Source organism: Miniopterus schreibersii, assembly GCF_964146895.1.
Source record: "Miniopterus schreibersii genome assembly, chromosome: 10".
In the NCBI taxonomy this organism is placed as follows: domain Eukaryota; kingdom Metazoa; phylum Chordata; class Mammalia; order Chiroptera; family Miniopteridae; genus Miniopterus; species Miniopterus schreibersii.
The window spans coordinates 69,126,467-69,150,054 of NC_138110.1; the positions used below are offsets into that span (position 1 = coordinate 69,126,467).

General features: G+C 37.5%; 1 protein-coding gene across 1 annotated transcript in view; it reads left to right on the forward strand.

The window, feature by feature from the left end:
* Nucleotides 1-23,588, forward strand: part of SLX4IP (SLX4 interacting protein) — a 160,409-nt gene that overhangs the window by 120,630 nt on the left and 16,191 nt on the right. The window contains exons 5-6 of the mRNA XM_081149810.1: nt 14,168-14,245; nt 16,969-17,051. Coding sequence (XP_081005936.1) covers nt 14,168-14,245; nt 16,969-17,051 — 161 coding nt within the window. The remainder of the gene's footprint in view (nt 1-14,167; nt 14,246-16,968; nt 17,052-23,588) is intronic.

The following is a 23,588-nucleotide window of genomic DNA, read 5'->3' on the forward strand; positions in this document are numbered from 1 at the left end:
TGTTTATTAGACAAATACGGAATAGAAAATATAGAACAGAAAACAGACTACATTTACATCAGAAGAGAAAACAGTGACTGGCATGTCAGGAAGGACAGAGCCACTATAAGGTACTCAACACAAATCTGTAATCCGGTGCCTATTGAGAAAGCTAGCGCAGGAGTGTGGCATGGGAGAAACACACAGGGACCTTCCTTTAACTTAATAGTTTCCCCTGAAGCTCCCATTCTGTGTTTTGCTTCTCATTTTTGCAAAGTTCCTAGAAAAGATGTTTATCTTTTTGGGCCCTCTTTCTTTCTTTTATTCATTCTTCTAACCATGAAGCTACCTCAAAAATGTTATCAATTTCCTCTTAATTATCAGCTCTTAGTATTCTGTTATATCTGCCTTTACTAGTGCTCTCTTGCATTTGATCTTTAAACTCTCTTTTCCCTTGACTTCCAAGACTTGACTCACTTGATTATTCCACTCCCATCTGATTACTTCCTGAGGGTTTCTCTTTCTTCCGACCCACCCTCAGGTGTAGATTCTGCCCTAGTTGACTTCATGTCTCACTTGACATGTTCCACCATGGACCCTTTTGCCCTTTGGCCAGAGTAGCCTCAGTATGTATCTCCAGGCTTCACTTCTCCTCAGAACTCCACCCCTTATTTCCATTTGCTTCCCAGACAGCTTCACCCAGGTATCTCATAGATCCTTCTGTCTAAAGCTTAATTCATTATCTTACCAACTCTCTCACCCTGTCTGTTCCTTAGCAAGCACCATTCACCTAGTCACCAAAGCTAGAAAAAACGCAGTTGGAATCCACTGTCTTTGCACATGTTGGTTGTTGACTACCAAACCTGTCTCTGACTCTGTCTCTGAAGTATCTCTTGAATGTCTCTCTTTCTCATTAGTCCTATGGCTACCAGTGGTCCTTACCTTCTCCCACTTGGCTTACATTAGCTTCTACCAATTTCAGCTACTGTGCTATTGTGGAAATGCAAGCCCCTGTGCTACATATTCTGATTTTTCAAGAGAAGCTGAAAATCCATAGTTACATATTAAATTTCCCATTCTTTAAAATGCTTGTAACTTCTGTAATTTAGAACATTTTACACCACCACATGCACCTTTGTAGGCCACTAGTTCGTGATCTTTGATTTAAACATAAGATTAAAAATGTTATGAGGAAATGATAATATAAGTGATTTTATTTTTCTTTTGGCATAGGGAAAGCCTTTATACCGGAACATCAAAACAAAATATGATTTGGCTAAATAAAAGTGGGAAGTACTTTGGCAAAACAAAAAATACTATAAACAAAATTATAAAATATAAATAATAAGATGGGAAGAACATGTTTTCAGATAAAAGGTTAATACATTTATTATAAAATCATGCTTACAAAACAAGGGGAAGAAAACAAACTTAAAAAATCTATACACTCTAATAGAAATGAACGAATAGATGTAGAAAAACAAATAAATTATAGACAGCTGAAATAAAGTTTGTCCTTTCTTGTGGTCAAAAAAATGGAAATACTGAAGCAGTGAGTTATGACTGCTAACCTGTTAGGTAGGTAAGGATTGATATTGCTCGATGTCCATGTGAATATGGAGAACTGAACATGACATTATTCTCTTGGTAGGAATATGAATTAGGGTTTTGTTTTTGTTTTCTGGAATGGGATGTTGCAGTATTGTATCAGTCAGGGTGTCAGCAGCATCCTGGCAAATTAGAACAGGAGAAAACAGATCCAGCATAAGAAAAATCAGAGAACAGCAAAAAGGGCATTGAAGACACGAATCAAAATGAAAAAGACTGACAGCTTTCCAAAATTGGTGAAGGATGTATTCTCTGGTTTAAGAAAGCCCAACAAATCTCAGCAGAATAAATTTTTTAAAAAAAATCCTAGACACATTAAACTGCCAGAAGAAAAAGGAGAATCATCTTTTAAAAATCAGTCAATTAACAATAAGATTGGAAGCCAAAATACTAGAATGATTTCTTCAAGGTGCTGAGAAAAAATAATTGTCAACCTAGAATTCTATAGTCTGTGAAATTGTTTTTCAAGATTGAAGGTGAAATAAAGGCATTTCAGTCTAGAGAGAGCTGGAAAAGTTTGCTATTTTCAAAAGTTCGTTGAAGGACTTCCAAAGGATGTTCTCCAGGAAGCAGGACATGATCCCAGAAAAGAGATCTGAGAGACAAGCAGTTGTGAACAAAGAGCAAGATAAGCATGTAGATGCAGCTAAACAACAAAAATTAATAATTTATAGGATTTATGAAAATCAAGATAAAACTAAAACCCTGGAAAGCATTAGCAGATATGTAGTGGGCCCAGGGTATGTACAATTGGAGTTAAAGAATTCTTAGTTCTTGACTTTTTTGCATGGGGTTAAAAAGGTAGACTAACTTTTGACTTCTTAGATTAAATATGAATGTTAAAAGTTACAGTGTAAGCACTGCAAGAGTAGAAAGAGATTATAAAAACTTCAGAGTACAAGATGGAAATGGAATGAAAGAAGGAAGGACAAATAAATCAACCCAAAAGAGTGCAATAAAAGATTTTAAAAAGAAAGCATAGAAAGTGAAACAACAAAATAAATACTAGATATTAACCCAAATTTTTTGATAATCACAGTCAAATATTATAAGACTAGGTTGTTAAAAAATTATATTTCATGTGCTATTTAAAAATCTTCTAAAATCTAAGACCTAAGAAAGATCAAAAATGAAATGAAGAAAAAGGGTATACCAGATAAATACTATTGAAAAGCAAGCTGGAGCAGATATATTAGCATCAAATCAAAAATGTCTAAGACAGAGAACATTACTAAAGATATAGATGGCCACTAAATATTGATTAAGGGTTGAATTCATTGAAGATATAATTCTAAACCTCTATACAGGTACTACAATTTATATGTCCATGCAAAATGGACAGAACTAAAGAGAAAATGGTAAATATACCATCATAAAGGGAGATTTCAGCCCATTCTGATTAACTAACTGATCAAGCACATAAAAAGCATATAGAAGATTTGATCAAAACAAATAATAAGCTTGAACCAGTGGACATATTTTGAACACTGTGAACTCAACCAGAGATGCCCATTTTTATGAAACATACAGAGAACATTTATGAAACTAAGCCACATTAGACTGTTAATTTGAGCAAGCTTCAAAAAAAATCTAAAGAATATGACCACACAGATCACATTCTAAAATTAACTTAGTAATAATAAAGAGGTACTTTTGGAAATTAAAAGCATATTTGTACATAATATGTGGAAATCTTAATTGAAATCAGAAAATACTTAAGACTGACTGATAATTACAAAACTACTTTCCAGAACTTGCACGGCATACCTACATGGGGCATTTTATAACCTTAAAATGCATATATTAGAAAAGAAAGGCTGAGAATGAATGAGTTAAGAATCTAGCTTAAGAAGTTAGGTAAAGAACAAATGAATAAACTCAAGGAAAACAGATGAGGGAAATAAAAGAATATAAAGAAATTAATTATACAGAAAATATATAGTAGAAAGGATTTTTTAAGTAGCCAAAATGTACTTCTTTGAAATAAATTTTCAAGAAAACTGATCAAGATTGAGGGGGGTGAAGAGAATTATTAGAAATCAAAATATTAATAGTGAAACAGATGTAATGTCAGTGGAAATTAAAACACTACTAAAAATTATAAAGAACAACTTTATGCTAATAAATTTGGAAACAGGTGAAAAGGAAAAATTCATAGAAAATATAAAAATTGAGTTCAGAATAAATAGAACACCTGAATAGAACTTGTTAAAGAATTTCAGCACTACTTAAGAAAGCAGCAGGTCCAGGTGAATTCTCTCAAAATTTAAGAATTAGATAATTCCAGTTTTATATACTTGAATAAGAGTTAACACCTCCAACTCATTTTATGAGATGAATATAACTTGACAATGAAACAAGATAAGGACAATAAAAGAAGAAAATTACAAGTCAATCTCATTTAAATGTAAAAGCAGAAATCCTAAACTAAATATTAGCAAACCAAATTTGGCAATGTAGAAAAAGAATAATTACATAATGCAAAGTTGGTTCAGCAGTAGAAAGCTTATTAATAGTATTTACAACATTAATAAAATAAAGGAGAACAAACAGTGCATATAATAATTTCACTAGATGTAGAAAACACAACCACCATTCATAGTAAAAATTCTTAGAAAATTAGAATTGAGTCTACAAAAAACCTTGTTGTTGTAGGTGGTGAAATATTAATAGTGTTTCTTTTATAATCCAGAGCACCACAAAGACAACACTCAACACTTATTAGGGGTTCAGCTCAAACGGGAAAAAATACAGGTGAAAAAATTGGAAATGAAGAAAAGTGTTATTTAGGGGGTAATTGATTGTATATGTAGAAAAGTCTAAAGAAAATATACAAACTAATTATTACAATGAATAAGAGGGTTTAATAGGTTTTCCAGCTGCAGGTTAACATACAGAAGTGAATTGCAACAGTAGACAATTGGAAAATGTAATTTGGGGGAGCTAATGTGTACAGTGGCAACAATAAAAACTAGGAAGTGTACCTCATAATAAACTTAATAAAATAAGCGAGGACTTTAGATAGAAAAAAGTTAAACTTTTTTGAAAGACGTTTTTAAAGTTCTTAAAAATAATTGGGAGATTTACCATATTAAATGCATAGGAAGTCTCATTATTATGAAGATGTTAGTTTTCTCTAAAACTGATCTATAGGTTCAGTGCCTTTCTAATCAAACTCCCAACAGGGTTCTTCCCTGCAACTTGACAAGCTAATACTGAAAATTATGTTAAAGCGTAAAGTGCAAAGAATAATTCCAAGTACTCCTGATGAAGACTAGAACAGTGCTGGGGATTAGGAGAGGAGCTCACTCTATTTGATACTAAGATTTATTATCAATAAAGTTCAGGTCATTAACACAGTGTGTACTGACTGATAAGTAAATGGAGTAAAATAACTCAGAGAAGCCTTTATGTGACAGAGCTGACATTGCGGATTACTGGGGACCATCTTCGAATATTCAGTTGATTCTTCATTTGGGAAAGAATAAAAGTAGATCCCTAACTGATACCATACATAAGGTCAATGTTCAAAATATTGAGGTGTTTTTTAAATTAGGTTATAAAGCAGCATTATGTGACTCCATTTTTGTAAAAAGAAATAGTAATATATATGATTATATATCTTGAGCAAAGATCTGGAGGATATCAAAAGTTCAGATGACGAAGCGACTGTCTCCAGGTGGTTGGATTGTTGATGATTTAACTTTCTCTTTATACCTTTTTGTCTAATTTTTTTAATACAGTAGATACTGTATACATTACTTTTAATTAGAAAAAGAACATTTTTTATTTTAAATTTCTTTCCTTAACTATTTTTACTTGTTTATTCTTCTAGATGAATTTTAGAATTATTTTTGGCAGCTTCCAAACCACCTCCTCCATTCACAAAAAAATAACATTTTCATTGTAATTTTGATTGGAATTGTCTGTTTCTTAATAGTCACCTGGTGCATGTTTGTTAAATAAATATGGGAGCAAGTCACATCTTTATAACACTTAGCCCTTCTAGACAAGAACATGGTATGTTTCTTAATCTTTTTGAGTCCTATTATTATTAATGTAAGTTTTGTGATTTTTAAAAAATATAGATCTCACATTTATACAATTAGTGTTTCCTAAAATACTATCATCTTTCCATTTCCCCCCACATAAAGTCAAACCCTTAAATGTGTGTCTTTATTGTCAGGTCTTAGAAGTGTTAGAAAGATGATTTAAATGTAGATAAACATGTCCTGTGTAGTGAGGTTAAGGACGTGGGTTTAAATGACTAGGTTGAAACTGACTACAAGCATTTTGGTAGTGGCAGGCCTTCCTTTAGCTCTTGCTACAACAGAACCTAAGAAAATGAACTTCAGCTAAAGTGTGAGGAATTTAGATTAGAGATTGCAAACTGGCAGTGCAAAACTAAAGTGGCCCTCAGAAATATTTTATTTGTATTGTACAGTATATTTTTAAAAATTGAATTCATTGCTAATTTAAAATTTGGGAGATTTCACATAAAAATTTAGATTTGCACCTTTTCTGGAAAGGCCCAAAATCTGGTACCCTGTGCCCTAGTTTTCAGTGTCAGCTGATGGCTGCAGTTCAGGAAACACCACCTCCTTTGAACCAGGTTTGTGCTTTCTCCAGTTTTCCAGTCAGGACCCAGTCTTTTCCTGGTACCTGTCTTGCCCCTGAAGTGTTTAAGTTTACAACCTCAATTCAGATGGTAAAGGAAAAATTGAGTTGCACATAGGTAGGTGTGGCATATTCTCATTTGACATTTTGATGTTGCTTTTAAAAAGATGGTTTACACACAAAAAACTACTGGAGGACTTTAAAGGAAAGAAGAACAGCAACACAGTCATAGTATGGGACTTTAACACCCCACTGACTTACTGTATAGATCTTCCAGACAAAAAATCAAGAAGACAGTGACTCCAAATGACATACTAGATCAGATGGATTTAATTGGCCTTTACAGAACATTCCACTCCAAAGCTGCAGAATAGACATTCTCTTCAAATGCACATGGGACATTCTCAAAGATAGACCACCTGTTAGGACACAAAACAAGTCTCTACAAGTTCAAGAAGACTGAAATAATATTAGGCATCTTCTCAGACATTTACACAATGGAATACTATACAGCTGTAAAAACAAAGGATCCCTTAGCCTTTGAGACAGCATGGTGGGACCTGGAGAGAATTTTGCTAAGCAAAATAAGCCAGTCAGAGAAAGACAAGTGTCCCATGATCTTACTCATATGTGGAATCTAATGAAAAAAATAAACCAATGAACAAAATAGATCCAGAGACATAGAAGCATGGAACAGACTGACAAATATCAGAGGGAAGGTGGGGGTGGTTAACATAGGAATTGATATACATGTATGCATAACCTATGGACACAGACAATAGTGGGGTGAAGGCCTGGGGAGAAGGGTACATGGGGGAGGGGATCAATGGGAGGAAAAAGGGGACATTTGCAATATTTTCAACAACAAAGAAATTTTTTTAAAAAGATGGTTTACAGAGTGGAAGGGTGTGTGGGGAGGTAGAAAGGGTAAAGGGGTCAAATATATGGTAATGGAAGAAGACTTGGCTTTGAGTGGTAAACACATAATGTGGTGATACAGATGATGTATCATAGAATTGTACACTTGAAGCTTATATGATGTTATTAACCAATGTCACCCCCCAGTAAATTTAATAAAATTTTAAAATATGTATGATTTAAATATGGTCTTGGCTCACAAGTGGGAAGTGGACTAGATGACTTCTCAAAGATCTTTCTTGTGCTGTGATTCTGTGATCCTGTTAGAATAGTCAGTGGTTCCTGAAGTCTTTCTCATTGCACACGATTCGAGAATCTCAGAGTTAGAATGAACCCCCTGCAAGACAGGGAGGCCACAGGGGGTTTGTTTCACCTGGCGTTCCTCATCTTAGGCACAGGAAGTTTGAAAACTATTGCAGAGAAGCCTGCTTGAACAGCCAACAGTTCAAAAAACCAGCTACCTCATTTAGAACGTTTAATTAAAAATCTGTTTCTTTTATGCATAGTTACTTAGAGACGAGTGAAGGGTTTTGAGAGAACTTTGAATTTATAAGTACACAGCATTATATTATCCCCATCATTATGCATAGTCTGGCAGAGTTATGATTTTCATCATTTTGAATATCTGTTCATCTGTGCTTGTCTATGATCTAAGCATGGTTTTTATATTTAATGTTAATCGCATTTTTTTACAAACAAAAAAGGCAGGAAAGTGATATGGGAAAGAAATCTGAAGTGATAATTTGTGAATTAGTTTTATTCTAATTTTTGCCTTCTCTGAGAAGCTTTCTCATTCTGTGTGTTAACAACCTGTGATGGATCCTATAGATAACAAAATTAATAGTACATGTGATAGGTGGAATTACAAAGTCAATGAGGTGACGGACAGAAAGGTTTTCTTCTAAGTAAATTTGGCCTCAAGTAATTATTTTGTTTACAGTTTTTTTGTTTGTTTTTTTTCATGGAGCTAACCAGTTTGCCCCATTTGTTTTGGCATCAAATAGACATAGCTTTATTGTGACTCAGAGCCCAGTACTGTCCTTACTTAAGGACATAAAATGTTATCTCAAGGGAACCTTTTTGAATCTCTGAATGTTGTGGGTAATAAGTGAAATTTTTAGCCCAGGACCAAATATTCCACTTAGCCACCCAAATTGTTTCCCAATTGTGGTCTTATACTGAGATCCTGTGTGTGTATTCTTAAACTTACAACAGGACTCTTGTTTTTTGGTTCCCACAGAACAACCCCCCTTCTCCAACCCCACCATCACCAACAATGGTGAAGGTCACACTGGGCCTATATATGTTTCAAAGGGCGCCATCAAAGCTTTTTCAAAAGTCCTATATCATACTTAGCCTTTCTTTACATTCTAAACTTTTCATTTCTTTACCCTTGGACTCTTGATAAGGACAAGTATAACTTTCCTAGTGGAAACAGTTTCAAAAGTAATGAGTTTTAACTTCATTTTTTCTTACCAAAATAGCTTATAAAACACTCATATTCTTCATCTTTTAAATACTTTATATGTTACTGGTCTAGTGTAGCATCTAAGACATTTCAGTATCTGATAAACATCAACCCCTTCCATCCTATCATCTTATTAAATTTCACCCACATCTTCAGATAGAGAATGAGAACTGACTCATGACCTCAGACTGGAAACAGTCACAAGTCTCAGCTGGCTGGCACGCAGTACCGAGCTGCTTCTGGGTCAGCACACAGCCATCCGATTGCCACCAGGTACCCTTTCTTAAAACAAGTGTGAGACCACTATCCAACCTGCTTAGGTAAAGCTTATCTTTGCTAAAAATATAAATATCTGTACATTTACGATTTGATTCTTTAAAATTATTTTTAAGACTAAATCTTCAAGTCATCTGTGTTCCAGACTTTGAATTACAATTATAGCTTTAGTCAGAACCTGTAGTTTCCTGCAGCAGTTAAAGAAGTCATCAAAATTAATAAATGGCTGGCATTCAGAAAGAGCATGCAGCCCGGCTGGGCGTGGCTCAGCGGTTGAGCGTCGACCTAGGATCCAGGCGATCGGGGTTCGATTCCCAGTCAGGGCACACGCCCGGGTTGCGGGCTCCATCCCCAGTCGGAAGTATGTGGGAGGCAGCCGATCAATGACCCTCTCATCATTGATGTTCCTATCTCTCTCTCTCCCTTTCCTTTCCTCTCTCTGAAATCAATAAAGATATATTTAAAAAAAAAAAAAGCATGCAGGCTGAGAATTTGTATTTAGGCAACTAAGATTAAAAAATGTATTCAAACCCCGAATTGGGGTGGGGGGGGCCCATCATCATCTTGAAAAGGTCAGAGTTATAAAAAAAGAAACAACAGAGAGAGGGATATTATTCTGCATTACAGGAGGTGTAAAAGATATAACTAAATGCACTGCATGGTCTTTTGTTTGATCTTAGTTCAGGACGAAAATCAGCAATATACATTTTGGGGATAGTTTGAGAAATTTGAATATGGACTAGTTATTTGACTGAGCAGTAATGTCATGCTCAGTTATGATCACAGTATTTAGTATTTTGATGATGTAGGAGAATATCTTTACCGTTTGGGAGTCTTCCATATTTAGGAGTAAAGTGTCAGGGTGTCTAATTTTCTTGAAATGGCTTATCAAATATATATATGAAATATGACAAAATATTATCCCTTATTGGGTTTATATGGCTAACTTTGGAGTGTTCTTGGCACTATTTTTCTCCTTTTCTGGATGATTATGAATGATGATACTAATGAAGAAGGCACCTCAGGGAGAAAAGTATTGTGGGACACAGTAGGTTTTCTAGAGCCTGCCTTGTGGTTTGGGAAAAGCACCATGTGGTCCTGGGTGGAGTCAATTGTGAAGTGGTGCTTACCTGCCAGGCCACTTGGAGGCATTTTCCCAGGCTACTGTGAATGGTCTCATGATAACCATGGAGAGGGCTTTCCACCATACCACAAACTCCCCTTGGTAGCCTTGGGGAAGCTCAGATCTCCTTGGCCATGATCCCCTGGAAAACAAGTTAGGCTGGGTAGTTTTACAGCAAAATCTCCATGTTGGATATTTGCTCTCAGTATCTTGGGACTATGAAATATAACAACCCCCAAAATGACCACTCCCTGAAAATGTATTACTCATTGGAGCACAGTATGACTTAAAACTAATCTACTGCCTTGCTAAGCCAGGGTGGAATTTGTTCAACTCATATTTGATTTTTTTGATTTTTTTTTTTTGCTATTGTTGTTTTTATCTTTCTAGTCATAAAGGCTCTGAGTTTCTAGTAAAGCCATTTAGGAGCAGTGTATTTAAGAATGTGAAATAAAATATAGGCAGAACTCTGACTTGTCCCTTTCTTTCTCTCATGAATATCACTGACTCCCCCTCCCATCTGTTTGTCTTGGAGATTAATGTTCTTTGGTGAATAGCCAGGTGAGCCAGAGGAGAGTTAGTGTGGTAACAGGTCATTTCGAGCTTCATTGCAGATTGGGAGATTGTCTGTAGAAAGGTAGAGAGAAGCAGCTGTTTACAAATTATGGAATGCAGGAGGCATAGGGACCTGAGACTTTTGGGGTTGCTGAGAGGCCAGGGAAGAGAATGGACTCTTGCTTGTACTGGACATCTTGTGACATTAGCATTGCAGAATATAAATTATTTCTAGAAATATGCAAACCTGAAGACTCCTGGTAGAAGGATGCTTCCACCACAAAGCTGTCCTCCCTCTAACCCCAATCTCTTCTTCCGTCTAAAGACAGTCATTTCAGATTTAAGAGGACCACAATAACTGGCAAGAACACAGGTGTACTTAAGTGTGATTTACAAGTGCCTCAAAATCTTGGAATACTGTTATCAAGTAGTTTTCAAATGAAAAGGTTATCATTTTATGATTTTCATTTTGCTCCCTCACCCCCAAACACCACCAGCCCCACAATCTCCTACTAACACGAGATGTGCATTTAGAACACCAGTGTAGCAAGCTGGGAGCTGGTGCCCCAGAAGGGAAAGCAAAGGGCCTCCTGGATTCTTTGCCAAGTTGCTACTTAGCTTTAGAGAATAGTGGAGCTTTGCTTTAGCCCTGGGTAAGTACAAAATCTCAGTGGCCTACTGAACTCTGTGATGTTGCTGTCATTAAAGAGCAAAGAAAAGTTTATGGTCTCTATCACTGCCTGTTATCTATGGATAAAGGAAATACATCTCCCTAAGGATTTCATCTCAGTTCATTTCATCAGCAGTGTTTTTTGTTTTTATATCAAAATTCATTTGCCATAGAAGAGCTGGCACAAGAACACTGCTTTAATCTCCCTTCGAGTTTCTCTTTAAACAGTAAACTTTCCTACAGCCAGTGGGATTCAGAAAAAGCAGGTGCAAATTGTTTTTACATATTAAACTTGCGATTTCTCTTGTTGGTACTCCTAGGCAGGGTTTTCCATCTAACCCCAAGCAAGAGGCTGTTTTAGAAGTGATGCCTTTTAACATAACCCTATCCTGAGTGTGGGGAGTGTAGGGGGAAAGGTTCTCATAAATTCAGTTCTGCTAGTAATTCCTATAATAAATCATTTAGTTAGAATCTGCCTTATACTGCTTTATTGTTCTATAGGGGAAGGTGTCATATTGAAACTTTATTGTTCAGCTGACCAAGTAGGATTTAGTTATCACTGAAGTGGTATCTCCAGATACCAAGCTTCCTGAACTCAGAGCTGTAACTTTCATAGTCACCTTTAGATTTAGCCTCTTCCTAATAATAATATTTATTGCTCGAGAGTTTGCACAGGGAAGATTTTTGAAATTTAAGTATGACCTGCCAGCAAAGGCAGAATGACTTAAATATTACTTTTGTGGTTGTTATTGTTCAGTCCTTTGGAAGATTTACATGACAGATCATTATTATTTTTTTAATTATTATTTTTAATCCTTACCCGAGGACATGTTCATTGATTTTTAGAGAGAGGGGAAGGAAGGGAGAGAGAGAGAAACATTGACCAGCCACCTCCCTTATGTGCCCTGACTGGAGATCAAACCTGTAATCTAGGTATGTGCCCTGACTGGAAATCAAACCCAAAACCTTCTAGTGTATGGGACGGCGCTCCAACCAACTGAGCTACCTGGCCAGGACTAGATCATTATGTTTTAAATCACTTAAAAAATTTCTGTGTGTGTTTGTGAATCCCAAATTATAAAGGACTTCTCTCCTACAATTTCCCTCCCCCCAGCAGGACAAATAAACAGAAGTGGTAGTCACTTCTACTCTCTCAGTGACCTGAGGAATGAAGTGTTTGTTTAGAAGCACTCAGAATAATGCCAACGGTGTGCATATTTTGACAAAATGCAATCCATTTCAACTGTGTTAGGAAAAAATTCGTCTCGGTTAATCTGGAGATTATCATGTCATAGGTGTCAGTCTTATTTCGCAATCTCTCTGACTAAAGCAGTTGTGCTGTCAGATCCATACTTATGTAGACGGAACAAGGCTGTGGTCACTGGTGTTCTGGATCTTTCTACAGGAGTGCTGGAAGGATACCGAATGTAAAAGTGGAAACTTCTTTGTATTCTTTATTATACACAAGTTATTTCAAAACATTCGTAGTCATGGACTTTGGAGAATCTGATGGTCCTGGAGACCACCTCTTGCAACTCCTGGCTTCTCCAATTTTGTGGATAAAATACTGTCTCTGAGGTTGTTTTAGAACTTGGGGACCCTCATCCCACTTTGACAGGCCCTTCACTTCTGGTGCTTCCACCAAGTACTCGACCACGTTAATGGGAACATTTTTATTTAATCTTTTCAGGAAAGTCATCGAACAGAGTAGTTTTAACTGGAGGGGGGCTGGCAGGGAATGAAGGGATAGAGGGAGGGAAGGAGGAAGGAAGGAACTCTGCTTGTGCTTTCTGTGCATCACCTGAAATTCTGTTGCTACCCTATAAGATAAATGGTAATATCTCAGTTTTTTGTAGATGGAATGTACTCCTTTGGACCAGGCTTCTTTCACTTAACATTATGTGTGTGAGATTTATTTCTGATATGGCTTATATTTGTAGCTCATTCAGTTTTAGGTACAGTGTAATATTTCACTGTGTGACTGTCCTTCGCTTTTAAATAAAAATACTTATACTGATGGATATTTGCATTGGTTCCAGATTGAGACTCTTATGAAAAGTGTTATTATGACCACCTGTATATTCATGCTTCGGTTCTGATTAAGGTATTCAAACAGATTTTGAAAGTGGCTGTACCAGTTTGTACTTTGTCAGCAGGGTATAAGAATTCTAGTTTGACTGTATTCTTTTTTTTAAATATATCTTTATTGATTTCAGAGAGAGGAAAGGAGAGGGAGAGAGAGAGATAGAAACATCAGTGATGAGAGAGCCATTGATCGAGCCTGCAACCTGGGCATATGTGCCCTGACCAGGAATCGAACCCCGATCGCCTGGATCCTAGGTCGACGCTCAACCGCTGAGCCACGCCCGGCCGGGCTAGTTTGAGTGTATTCTTGCCAATACTTGATGCTCTTGATCTTTTTCATATAGGTCATTCTGATGAATTGAAGAAGTTTCTCTTCTTTTTGGCTCATATTTTTTCATCTCATTCTATATAAAGTCTTTATTGTACTTGATTTAGAATAACTTACTTATAGGCAAATACACACATTTTCAAATATGTTTTAAATGATTCTTTTTGTGAGCTCATAAGTAATGAGTATCAGAACGTGGCCAAGATCTATACACTAGCTCAGCCTGAATTAATTACCCCATGTGAAGGGCCTGGTTTTTAGGTCTCTTTGTCAGACCTCCTTATTTATTCCATTTTACAGATAAAGGGACTGAGCCACTTCAGGGACTAGGAACCATCCCAGGTGCTATAGTCGGGCCTACTAGAAAGAGCCAAGATTGGAATGTTCATCCCTTCCTCTCAAGTGAGGCCCCTTTTTGATTCTTATACTCTTTCATTTGCTGCTGTTGAATGCATACTGGATGGCAGGCACTGGGCTTGGTCCATGGGCTTCAGTGGAAAACAAGCTTATAACCTAATGGTGTCCTCTTTCACTTTATAGGTTATGGCTTTCAAATCACAGCCTATTTCCTCAAGAGAGGAATACGCCTTCGCTGTTTCGGAGGTTCACAGAGTCCTGGTAAGAAACTGATTTCTCAGATTATCAGACATTTTGCACAATTAGCTTGCCCTAGAGAAGGAAGAAAATTAAGGAATGAAGATTTCTATCTGCTTTGTTGGCTTTATGAAATTGAAGTACTACTAAGTAAGAGTATTTCCAAAACTTGTGATTATTTCTTTTTCAATTTTTGCTGTTTATTGCCTGCCCGAGAACAGTAAGCTGGGTCACACTGGGCTGTGCTTTCCTGCTGCATCTCCACACTTTCATTGAGCTTCCAGAGTGACTCACAGGCAGTTAAACCATGAGTCACTTCATCATTGTCTGTGCACCCGAGGCCCTGGGACATGGAGCAAGTGTGTGCACGAGAAAGTGCTCTCCCAGCCTTTCGTAGGTGTGTGACCAGGCCAGCTTCCCCCCTCATTTCCCCAAGTCAAGATGTCCACTGAGGAAATGATGTCAAACATGTCCAGCCAACAACAATAAAGTCAGATGCTAACAGCCATTCTCCACGTTGATCTGAACATTGGAAAGAAAATCTAGTTCAACTTCTATGGATGATTTTAGTATGTAAGCTATGAAACAGGGACTTTAAAAACTGTATGGAGGTTTGCTCTTGGAATCTTAACAATTATCTGCAATTTCTCAACTTTAAGTGTCACTTGACTATACTACTCTCTTAACGGGGCCTTTCTCTTCACTCAGTTCTAGTAAAACAAGCCAGTTAACCTGCATCTGCTAAAATGCAGCCTACCTACCCTTCGTGGTGGGGATGGCTGTTGTTTAAGTCTTTACTTTATTAAATATTAAAGTAATGCAGATCTCAAGTATGACCTAATTAGAGTAGAGGGACACAGGAATTGCTTTCTGTTTGCACAACACCCGGCACCAAAATGTTCAGAATCTGCATTCTATCGTGCTTATTTTTCAGAGGAGGCAGGGAAGAAAAAAACAGAGGAATTATTTGATAGAATGATTAGCTTTGAGTTCTGGTTCTGATCCACTAACAATTTATAGAATTGATCATTTTGAATTTTAATTCTGATCCACCAAGTTGTATTCCAGTGTTATGATATTGGGGGGAGGGGTGGCAAATAATGCATTCTGTGACTCAGTTTCCCCTTCTATAAAGTGGAAAGCAGACTACTTACCACATATCTCGGTAAGATATTTTAGGAATTAATGAATACTAACTGCTTTGATAATATTGGTTTTCTGGCTTTTCAAAGTCCATTCCTGGTCACCTGGCCACATATGACATCCATGAGGAGTCAAAGTTTAAACATGCCCAGGATCTCTGAAATGGGGATTTCTATATAACGAAGACCAGAACTGCAGGTTAGGTCCCAGTCATGGAGGACTTTGACTATTTGCACAGTATATGGTGGTCACTAAGGGACCATGATAGGGATTTGAGCATGATAAGTGGAGTTGCTTTTTAGAACTGTTAACCTGCTTGCGCTTATTAGGAAATTAGATTGGAATAAGAAAGAGTAGCCACCTGGGAGACAGCAGTGTCCAGGTGAGAGGTAAGGAGAGAGCTGTTATTGGAACATTAACTCATTAGGCTCTTACTATAATTTAACCTAGCCAAGTGGTGTAAGGTCGTTAACTGTGTTTAAGTTCTGTGTTTGCATAATTGGCACCTCCGTGCTTGGCTTCCAAGTGCATCAGATGGAGATATACTGTTACTTTAGTAGTGCCTTCACATTGTCATTCGCTGTCGGAAATGTGCAATGTACATAAAACGCTTCACTTACCTGACTCATATTTGTCTTTTAAAAGAATTGGTCACATCTGAGAGGGAAGTTTTCTCTTAGAAAAATGGCTTTATTTCTGTCATAAATGTGATACATGTGCATTATAAAAATATTCAAGCAATCCAGCCAAGTACAGAGGAAGAGAAGACCCTCCCCAACCACCCAGAAAATGCAGTTAGCATCAGCTAAACATCACTTCAGACATCGCTCCAGAGATAGGTGGAGGCTGGGTGGGTGTGTGGATGGATGGATAAACTGATGGACAGACAGACAAGAGATACAGGTAGCATTTATCATGTTGTATTCCTTTCATCGAATGTTGAGAAGTTAGTTCTCTGATTCATACAGCCTTCCCTACCTGGAAGTCTTTTGCTTTAAAAACTTGTAATAACTAGATTACCTTGACTGGTGTAGTTGTATCATCTTTACTGTTGCATATTTAACCACTTCCTTAATAGTGTGATCATTAATTCTTAATTAATGGAACTGCTGTTTTCAAAGCCTGATTCAGATTGATAGTTTGCCTTCCATTTAGGGGCCTCTCTAAGACCAGTTGACCAAGGATATGATAGGTAAACTAATAAGAATGTTCACAAGTCACATTTTCAGATTGTATCTAATATTTTTCCTCTTCCTATGTAAGTGTGCACACACATTAGAAATGTTGATCTTGTTTCCCAAATGTGAGTTCCAAACAGAACACAGCAGACTGACACAGAGGGGGAGCTTCAGAGGCCCTGCCTGGGTGTTTCATGCGATGTAATGGGTCCAGGGGCTCAGGTGGACCAATTTGCAGCCTCCTCTGCATTCCCTAGAGCTTTGTGCTTGCCCTGCCCTATTGATGGCAAACACTGAAAGGTGGGGAGGAGACACATGTGTCTTATACGTACATGCTTATTGCTGTAATTTAAAGATCTGGGACCATGCATTTCTGTGTTCATAGATTTTTGATGCCTTTAGTAATTTGATTTTCATTTTATACAGAACTTCGCGTATTCCCTGACAGATTTGTAGTCTGTGTAAGTCAGCTTGCACTCACTTGTGATCTTTCAAGGCAGGATGAATTGGTATGTATGAAAAAATTCTATAAACAAATCTGCTTAAATAGTGAATTATTGTTTAAAAAATCTTAAAGAATTTTGTCTTGTAGTCATTTAACTATTGATTACTTAATGTATGTCTTAAGGGACCAAAAATATCCTACCTGTTTTGCATGATACTATAAAGACCACTTGAAAATTTAGTTTGATCAACCGTATTTCCATATCAATTTTAATGAGAAAGCAACATTCTATAAGAACTGTGATGGTGCTTATGACAGTATTTAAATGAAATAAAGCAAAGTCTTTAAATGAAATGAAGCAAAATCCACATGTTTCCATTGGAAGCTCTCATTGGGGTCAGTGGCTTTTGAATTTTATTCCATGGTGAATCACTGACATTTTCATGAGAACCAGTACTTTTCCCCAGTGTGTTATTTCTTAACTGATAGGGTTCATTTTCTTTCTCTGTTTTCTCATGCTAAGTCTTAAGCTCCATCACATCCTGTTGCTCTTTCATTGGAATTCTCTATTCAGACAAATAGATACAGAAAACTTATGCAATGTTGCAGCTTGTAGCTTTATCTTTTTTTTTTAATATATCTTTATTTTTATTATTTTTTTTTTGGTGTGTATTTTTGCAGCTTTATCTTTTAAGCTTAACATATACTCTGGAGAGAGTCTCCTTGTGTGAATGTATGTGTTACCTTGCTGCTGTCACAGTCCAGTCTATCTAAACTTACCTCTGTACAAACATTTTTCATATTTTTGGACATATATCGTAAAACTTTAACAAACGGGAAAATCTATCAGACATTAAACCTGGACATGAAGTCTGACATGATTATGCTTCTAAGATAATTTATGGAAATATTAACTTACCCCTTATGTTTATTTTTAATCCATTTGAAATTTGGCCCACACGGTCTAAAACCAACTTCTTATCTCATCTTAAATAAATACATAGAGTGTTTTAGAGGCAATAAGGGTGAATGGAGACCTAGAAAAAGTAAAGAGCATATTTACTTACATTTAAATTTAGGTGCCTTCATTTGGAGCAAATAAGCCCATCAGAAGAGCCAATATGACCCTTATTTCTTTGTATATTAATAAAACACTAAGTATACACATTAAATTAAATAAATGAAGCAGATTTTGTGAAAAGTATTAAAATTTATTCTTTGAAATAATTTTCAACTTTTGAGTTGCCTTAGTAAATTAATAAATACTAAAGTACTGATGCTGTTGGCAAACAAGTATAATATAATATAGCTTAACTGATGCAAAGCAATGAAAAACTTGATCTGTGGTTTAAGAAAACAATTAACTGTACTAGAAAGTATTGCTTTCAGATGGAATACAGAAGAAATTAGATCTTGTATGATATGTAACATTGATACTTAAGTTATTAAGAGTAAATTAAAACAAAGAAATACTACCTTCCTTAGGGGCACTGGTATTTATACAGATGTAAGTTTTCTATAGCTGCTATCATATAGGTCCTGTAATCTTAAGGACAACCTACATATTAAGAATTTACATTCTTAGAACTTGACTAGTCTGAGCCAGTTCAATTTTATCTTCAGAATGTTCTGACATCTGGTGATACTACTATCAGAGTTCACCAAGTTAGCTTATAAGAAAAATGCCATTTATATCGTGAGGATCTTTCACTGTTTTGAGTAATTCTCTTTAGATGTAGTCAGGCTCTGTCTTTTCACCTGCCCTTTTTTCCCCTCTCTGATCATTCCTTCACACGCTTTTCCATCCACACACACACAAGAGTCACCTAAAGCCTGACGCTGCTGAACAGCTCCCTCCCTGGACACAGGCTCTGTGCTCCCCTCTGTTTCGCCTGCTTACCTGTACTTTGTCCCTCCTCACAGGCCTCCAGTCTACCACTTCCTCAAGCTTGTCCCTACAGACAGTAAATGTTCAGGCCAAGCAGAGGGCCCTCTGTCCCACAAATGGCCCATCACACCAACCACAAAGCAGTCCCTCCACCACAATTGTCTTGGAGCTTTATCTTCATTGATGTTTGACCTCTGCAGAGCCCTCCTGTCTCAGCTGTTTAAGGATCAATAAACAGTCCTGCCCTCCCAGAATTGCCCTCTGCGGAGAGGTGGCCTTCTGACTCCCTTGTGTGGTTCAGATGCCCGAAGCCAGCGGCGGACTCTCACGGGGTACCCCATGCACTTCCTCATTCCTTAGGGCCTGAAGCCACTTATCAGTTTACATTGGTGGGGCCCACCTCATGTTCTCGTGCTCGCTATTCTCAAGGAGCATCTGACTGGGCAAGGCCTGGACGACTGCCTTCCCGAGGAGCTGTGCTGGAGGTACTTCTTCACAAGCTTCAGTTCCTTTCCCGTAGCTGCTCCTGAACTCTCCTCCCAGCCACAGAAGTGACACAGGAGTGAGCCAGTACCTGAGCAGCAGCCTGGGTACCTGACTCGTACAATAGACTTGAGTAGCAGATTCCCTTTCCTTGCCTTTTCTTTTATCCTTTTGGGGTCCTCAGTGTCTAAGTGACAATCGGTGAGCAAATCTAGGAGAGCCTATTTGGAACTGCTCTGCGCGGATTCTTTCAGCCTGCACACAGGGAAGCCAGCTGCACTCAGCTCCTCCTTCTTAAAACAGTGGCTGCACAAAAGAACCGCTGTTCCAGATCGAACAGTACAAAGGGAGTGATCCCCCTCTTTGGGGAGGGGTGCAGAATGAGCATAGCCCTGCCGCCCCTTGACCCCCGCAGCTCCAGGGAGGTCTGTCACCCGCCGTCCACGGAGGGACGTTGGTGCAGGGAGCTGCTTCATGTTGCAAGAGCTCTGCACCGAGTGCCCATGTGCCCGGGATGTGGGAATTGTGATGTGTACTTTGGGAAGAAAGGGCATTATTATGAGATGAGTCATTGTATTTTTCTTACTACAGTTTCTCATAAGAAATCTTGAAGCTCTTGGAGGCTCCATTTTTGACCTTTTGCTAGAAATGTAGCTGGGGAGTCATTTGGGGAGTTTTTACCTTTAGTTTTTTCCCCTCTCCTTTTTTTCATTAGAAATATGAAGAGCATAAAATGTTTATTGCACTTAGCTATATTTTATTCCAACAATATAATGTTCTCTTTCATATTTACAAACCCAAGTCCTGTATAGAAACTTCTTTCTCATATGTAAAGCCCAGGAGCTTTTAGGAAATTCAAAATTATTTATTATTTTCATTATTTCTCTATTAAAGTAAATAACCAAAGCAGTAACTTTACAAAGTAATATATTTATTGTGTAAACAACTACAAATTATTTATGTATGTGTATATATCGGACATTTCAGGGTCAGCATAAAGCTACTGTCTTATAGAGCATTGGTTACAGCCACTCCTAGTCTCCTGAGACCCTTCCCATCTGTTGTTACCGTCACCTTTTAATACAATTTGCTGAATCCTGGCTCTATAACAAGAGCTCTGGTGAGCCCTGGGGCAACTAAGAAAAATAAGAAAGCGCTCTTGCCCTCAAGGAACTTACAGTTTGGCATATCAAGGGCACTGAAGGGTATCCTGATGACCTAAAAACGTAATTCAAATAAAGCCTCATTTTATTCTTAAAGATGTATCCCTTCCGAACCGTCATAGTTCATCTGGATCCTGGCTGCCATTCAGAAGCCAAGTCCAAAATTCTAAGTTACTTTCTTACTTTTAAACCTAAGCTGTAAAAGTCTGTGATTCTTTTGGAAATTTAAAAAATGACATTCATTACTAGTGCTACCTAAAAGTGGGTCTATACATAAGATATTTAGGTTCATGTGTGTTGTGCCCAGTCTGTGAAAGTAGCTGTCCAGACTGTGCAGAGGCACCACAGCCACACAGCATTGTGCCCTTGCTGTAGCATCACTTCCAGATTACCTGCCCGTCCTGACAAGCACTAAATTGAACACTTCTCTTAAGTCACACTACTTTTTAACACTAAAGAATTCTCCTCGTTTATGAGTATGTAATTGAAATGAAAATGAGTCTAAAGAAGCAATAAACTACCCTCGAATGGGTTATTTTTAGCTTGGCTTTGTGTTTCTCAGCTGTGTGTAATTGAACCTCTGTGGGCCTTCACCCTCCTCTCAGTCAACAGGGAGGATATCAAATTATTTCAAAAATCCTTTCTCACACTGAATTTCTGTCAGAGGAAGCAATGAAAATGTAGCTAAATAAAACCGATAAAATCATTTTGCACTGAAGAGAACTTTACTTGTAGATTTAAAAACCTAGATTAAAAGAAAATCTTAGCAGAGTTATATTTTATCTTAGGAAAGATAAATAGAAATTATAAGGAAACATTCTAGCCCCTAAGTTTTTAGAATACAAGAAATAAACTACTTAACAATTTGACTATGCACTAACTTAGGTACCCTGGTGAGAGAGTTATTTAACTTACATAAGGCAAATTTTGCATAAGTATAAATCCAATCATTCAAGAAAAGGACTCCTTTTTTTGTACCAAAAAAATTAAATAAGTAGCGGGTGGTTTTTTTTCAGGTTTTTCATGATGCATAGTCTTTGTAAGAATCCATTCTCCTCATCCTGTTGTATTTCCTAAACAGTGCTAGTGGTCAGTTACGTGGGAGCCATAAACAAGAGGTGTCTGTAGGAAATGTTCCTTGAGTGGGAAGAGGCAGTTTCCATATTTCACATTTCCCACAGTGTTATGACCTTAGTTTTCTTACGTAATAACTACTTTCTGAAATCGTACATGTTCATTGTACTACATTAAAGTTTAAAATCCAAATATATACAAACAGTAAAAATTATCCACAACTCCCAGCCCAAAGATAGCCTCTGTTAATGATCTAGTCTGTACCCCTCCATCCTTCATACTTGATAACTGAGGTCAGTGTGTATTTAATTCAACTAGGACCTCTTTACTTATGAATTCTATGTTTGTGTCCATTTTTCTATTAGTATTTTTGTATTTTACAAACTCTTCACTGTAGAAAAACTTCTTGCATTGCAAGGAAAGTTACTTTTAGTGAGTTTAAAATTTACCTTTCAATTGTATGACATTGCTGTGTGGTAGGTGTCCATGTCCTCAATTTTATGTTTTCCATAATGATGACTGCCTTAGATGATCTTGGTTTCGTTTTAAGTTGGATAAATATTTACTAATATTTTCTTCTGTCATTTTTATGAAATTTAGTTTGTGATTTGAGCTTCTTTTTATTCTACGTATTGACCAGATTGTGCTAATTGTGGTTTTTAGGTTCAGGGGAATAGATGTGCTCTGTCTGCTTGTGCTAATGGGGCCTCGGTGTTCGGCTCACGTGACAAGGGGCATCCTAGAGACAGGGTTCCTTTTGCCCCCACAGCAGCAGGACTTAACTGATGCTCACCGTCTTGCCTGCTGCCTCCCTGTGCTGACTGCCCTTCCCTTTTCCAGTCCACTGTGGCCGGTGCTTAAGGTCAGAACACACAGTCAACAGAGAGTTAAGGAATAGGCTAGGGCCACACCCCAGAAGGACCTATAGATGGACTGTTTTTCTTAGATAGAGACAGGAATTATAGCATCTGCCATCACCCACCAGCCGTTACATGGACTCCCGAGTAGATGATCCCGATGAAAATGCTGGTGGTGGGGATGAAACTGTTCTTGGTTGGCTGGGTCTATTTAGAAAATTTTTTCTAGACTATGACAGAGAAGATAAGAAAAATTTTTCTCAGATGAAATCACTTTTTAAAGATTATCCTTTGCTTGTATGTTACAGTGACCTAAGGTATTGTTCTACTTTAAAAGCGATGCCTTCCCAAATTTTTCTAAGGATCAAGTGAGATAATGAATATAAAAGTGTCTTGTAAACTCTAAAGCACTTATGCAGTATTGGTTATTATCATCACTGTTTCCATCATCCCCAAAGGGAGTTAATTTAAATGCGTTAACACCAGATTAGCAGATTGCTATTTCTCCCTGCTAGAAATGAGAAAAATACCTAATAATATTCATCTGTACATAATATTTTCCCAAGAGGCTCAACACCTCCAATTTTGGTTTGTCTCCACTTGCCAGCCCAGATTCATTTTGCAGCTATAAAACTGAAGTACCAAAAAGTTAAAGGCTAAACCCTGATTTAGCCAGCAAGTCAGTGATGGAATCCAGTAGTCCAGGGGATACATTAAGAACATAAACATGGGACCTTCAGTGGGAATTCTGTTAACCAACACCCAGAGGAGGAAGAAGAGTAGAGACTGCCCAGCTAAAATGCTTTTCATTTCCAGTAGCTGCCAATGGACTCACGCTGAGATGTGGCTTTGGAGGAAAGACCCACTAACTTCTCTAAGGTACATAGGAGTTTGGAGACAGCAGACTTCTCAAGCCCAAATTCCTAAAAGCACATGTGACCATCCGAACACCCACAGTGGTAGCACAGAGTTCGACATGCAACTGGGTTATGTTTGGAAAGTTCATTAGTGAACAGATGATTTAGAATTCAGTACTCATTTTCCCAAGGAAACGGTCTCATAAATGCAGTGAGGTTCCCAGACTAGTGAGATTGGAGTTTTGGAAAGATGGGGTCTTGCTGTCTGTGTTCAAGGGA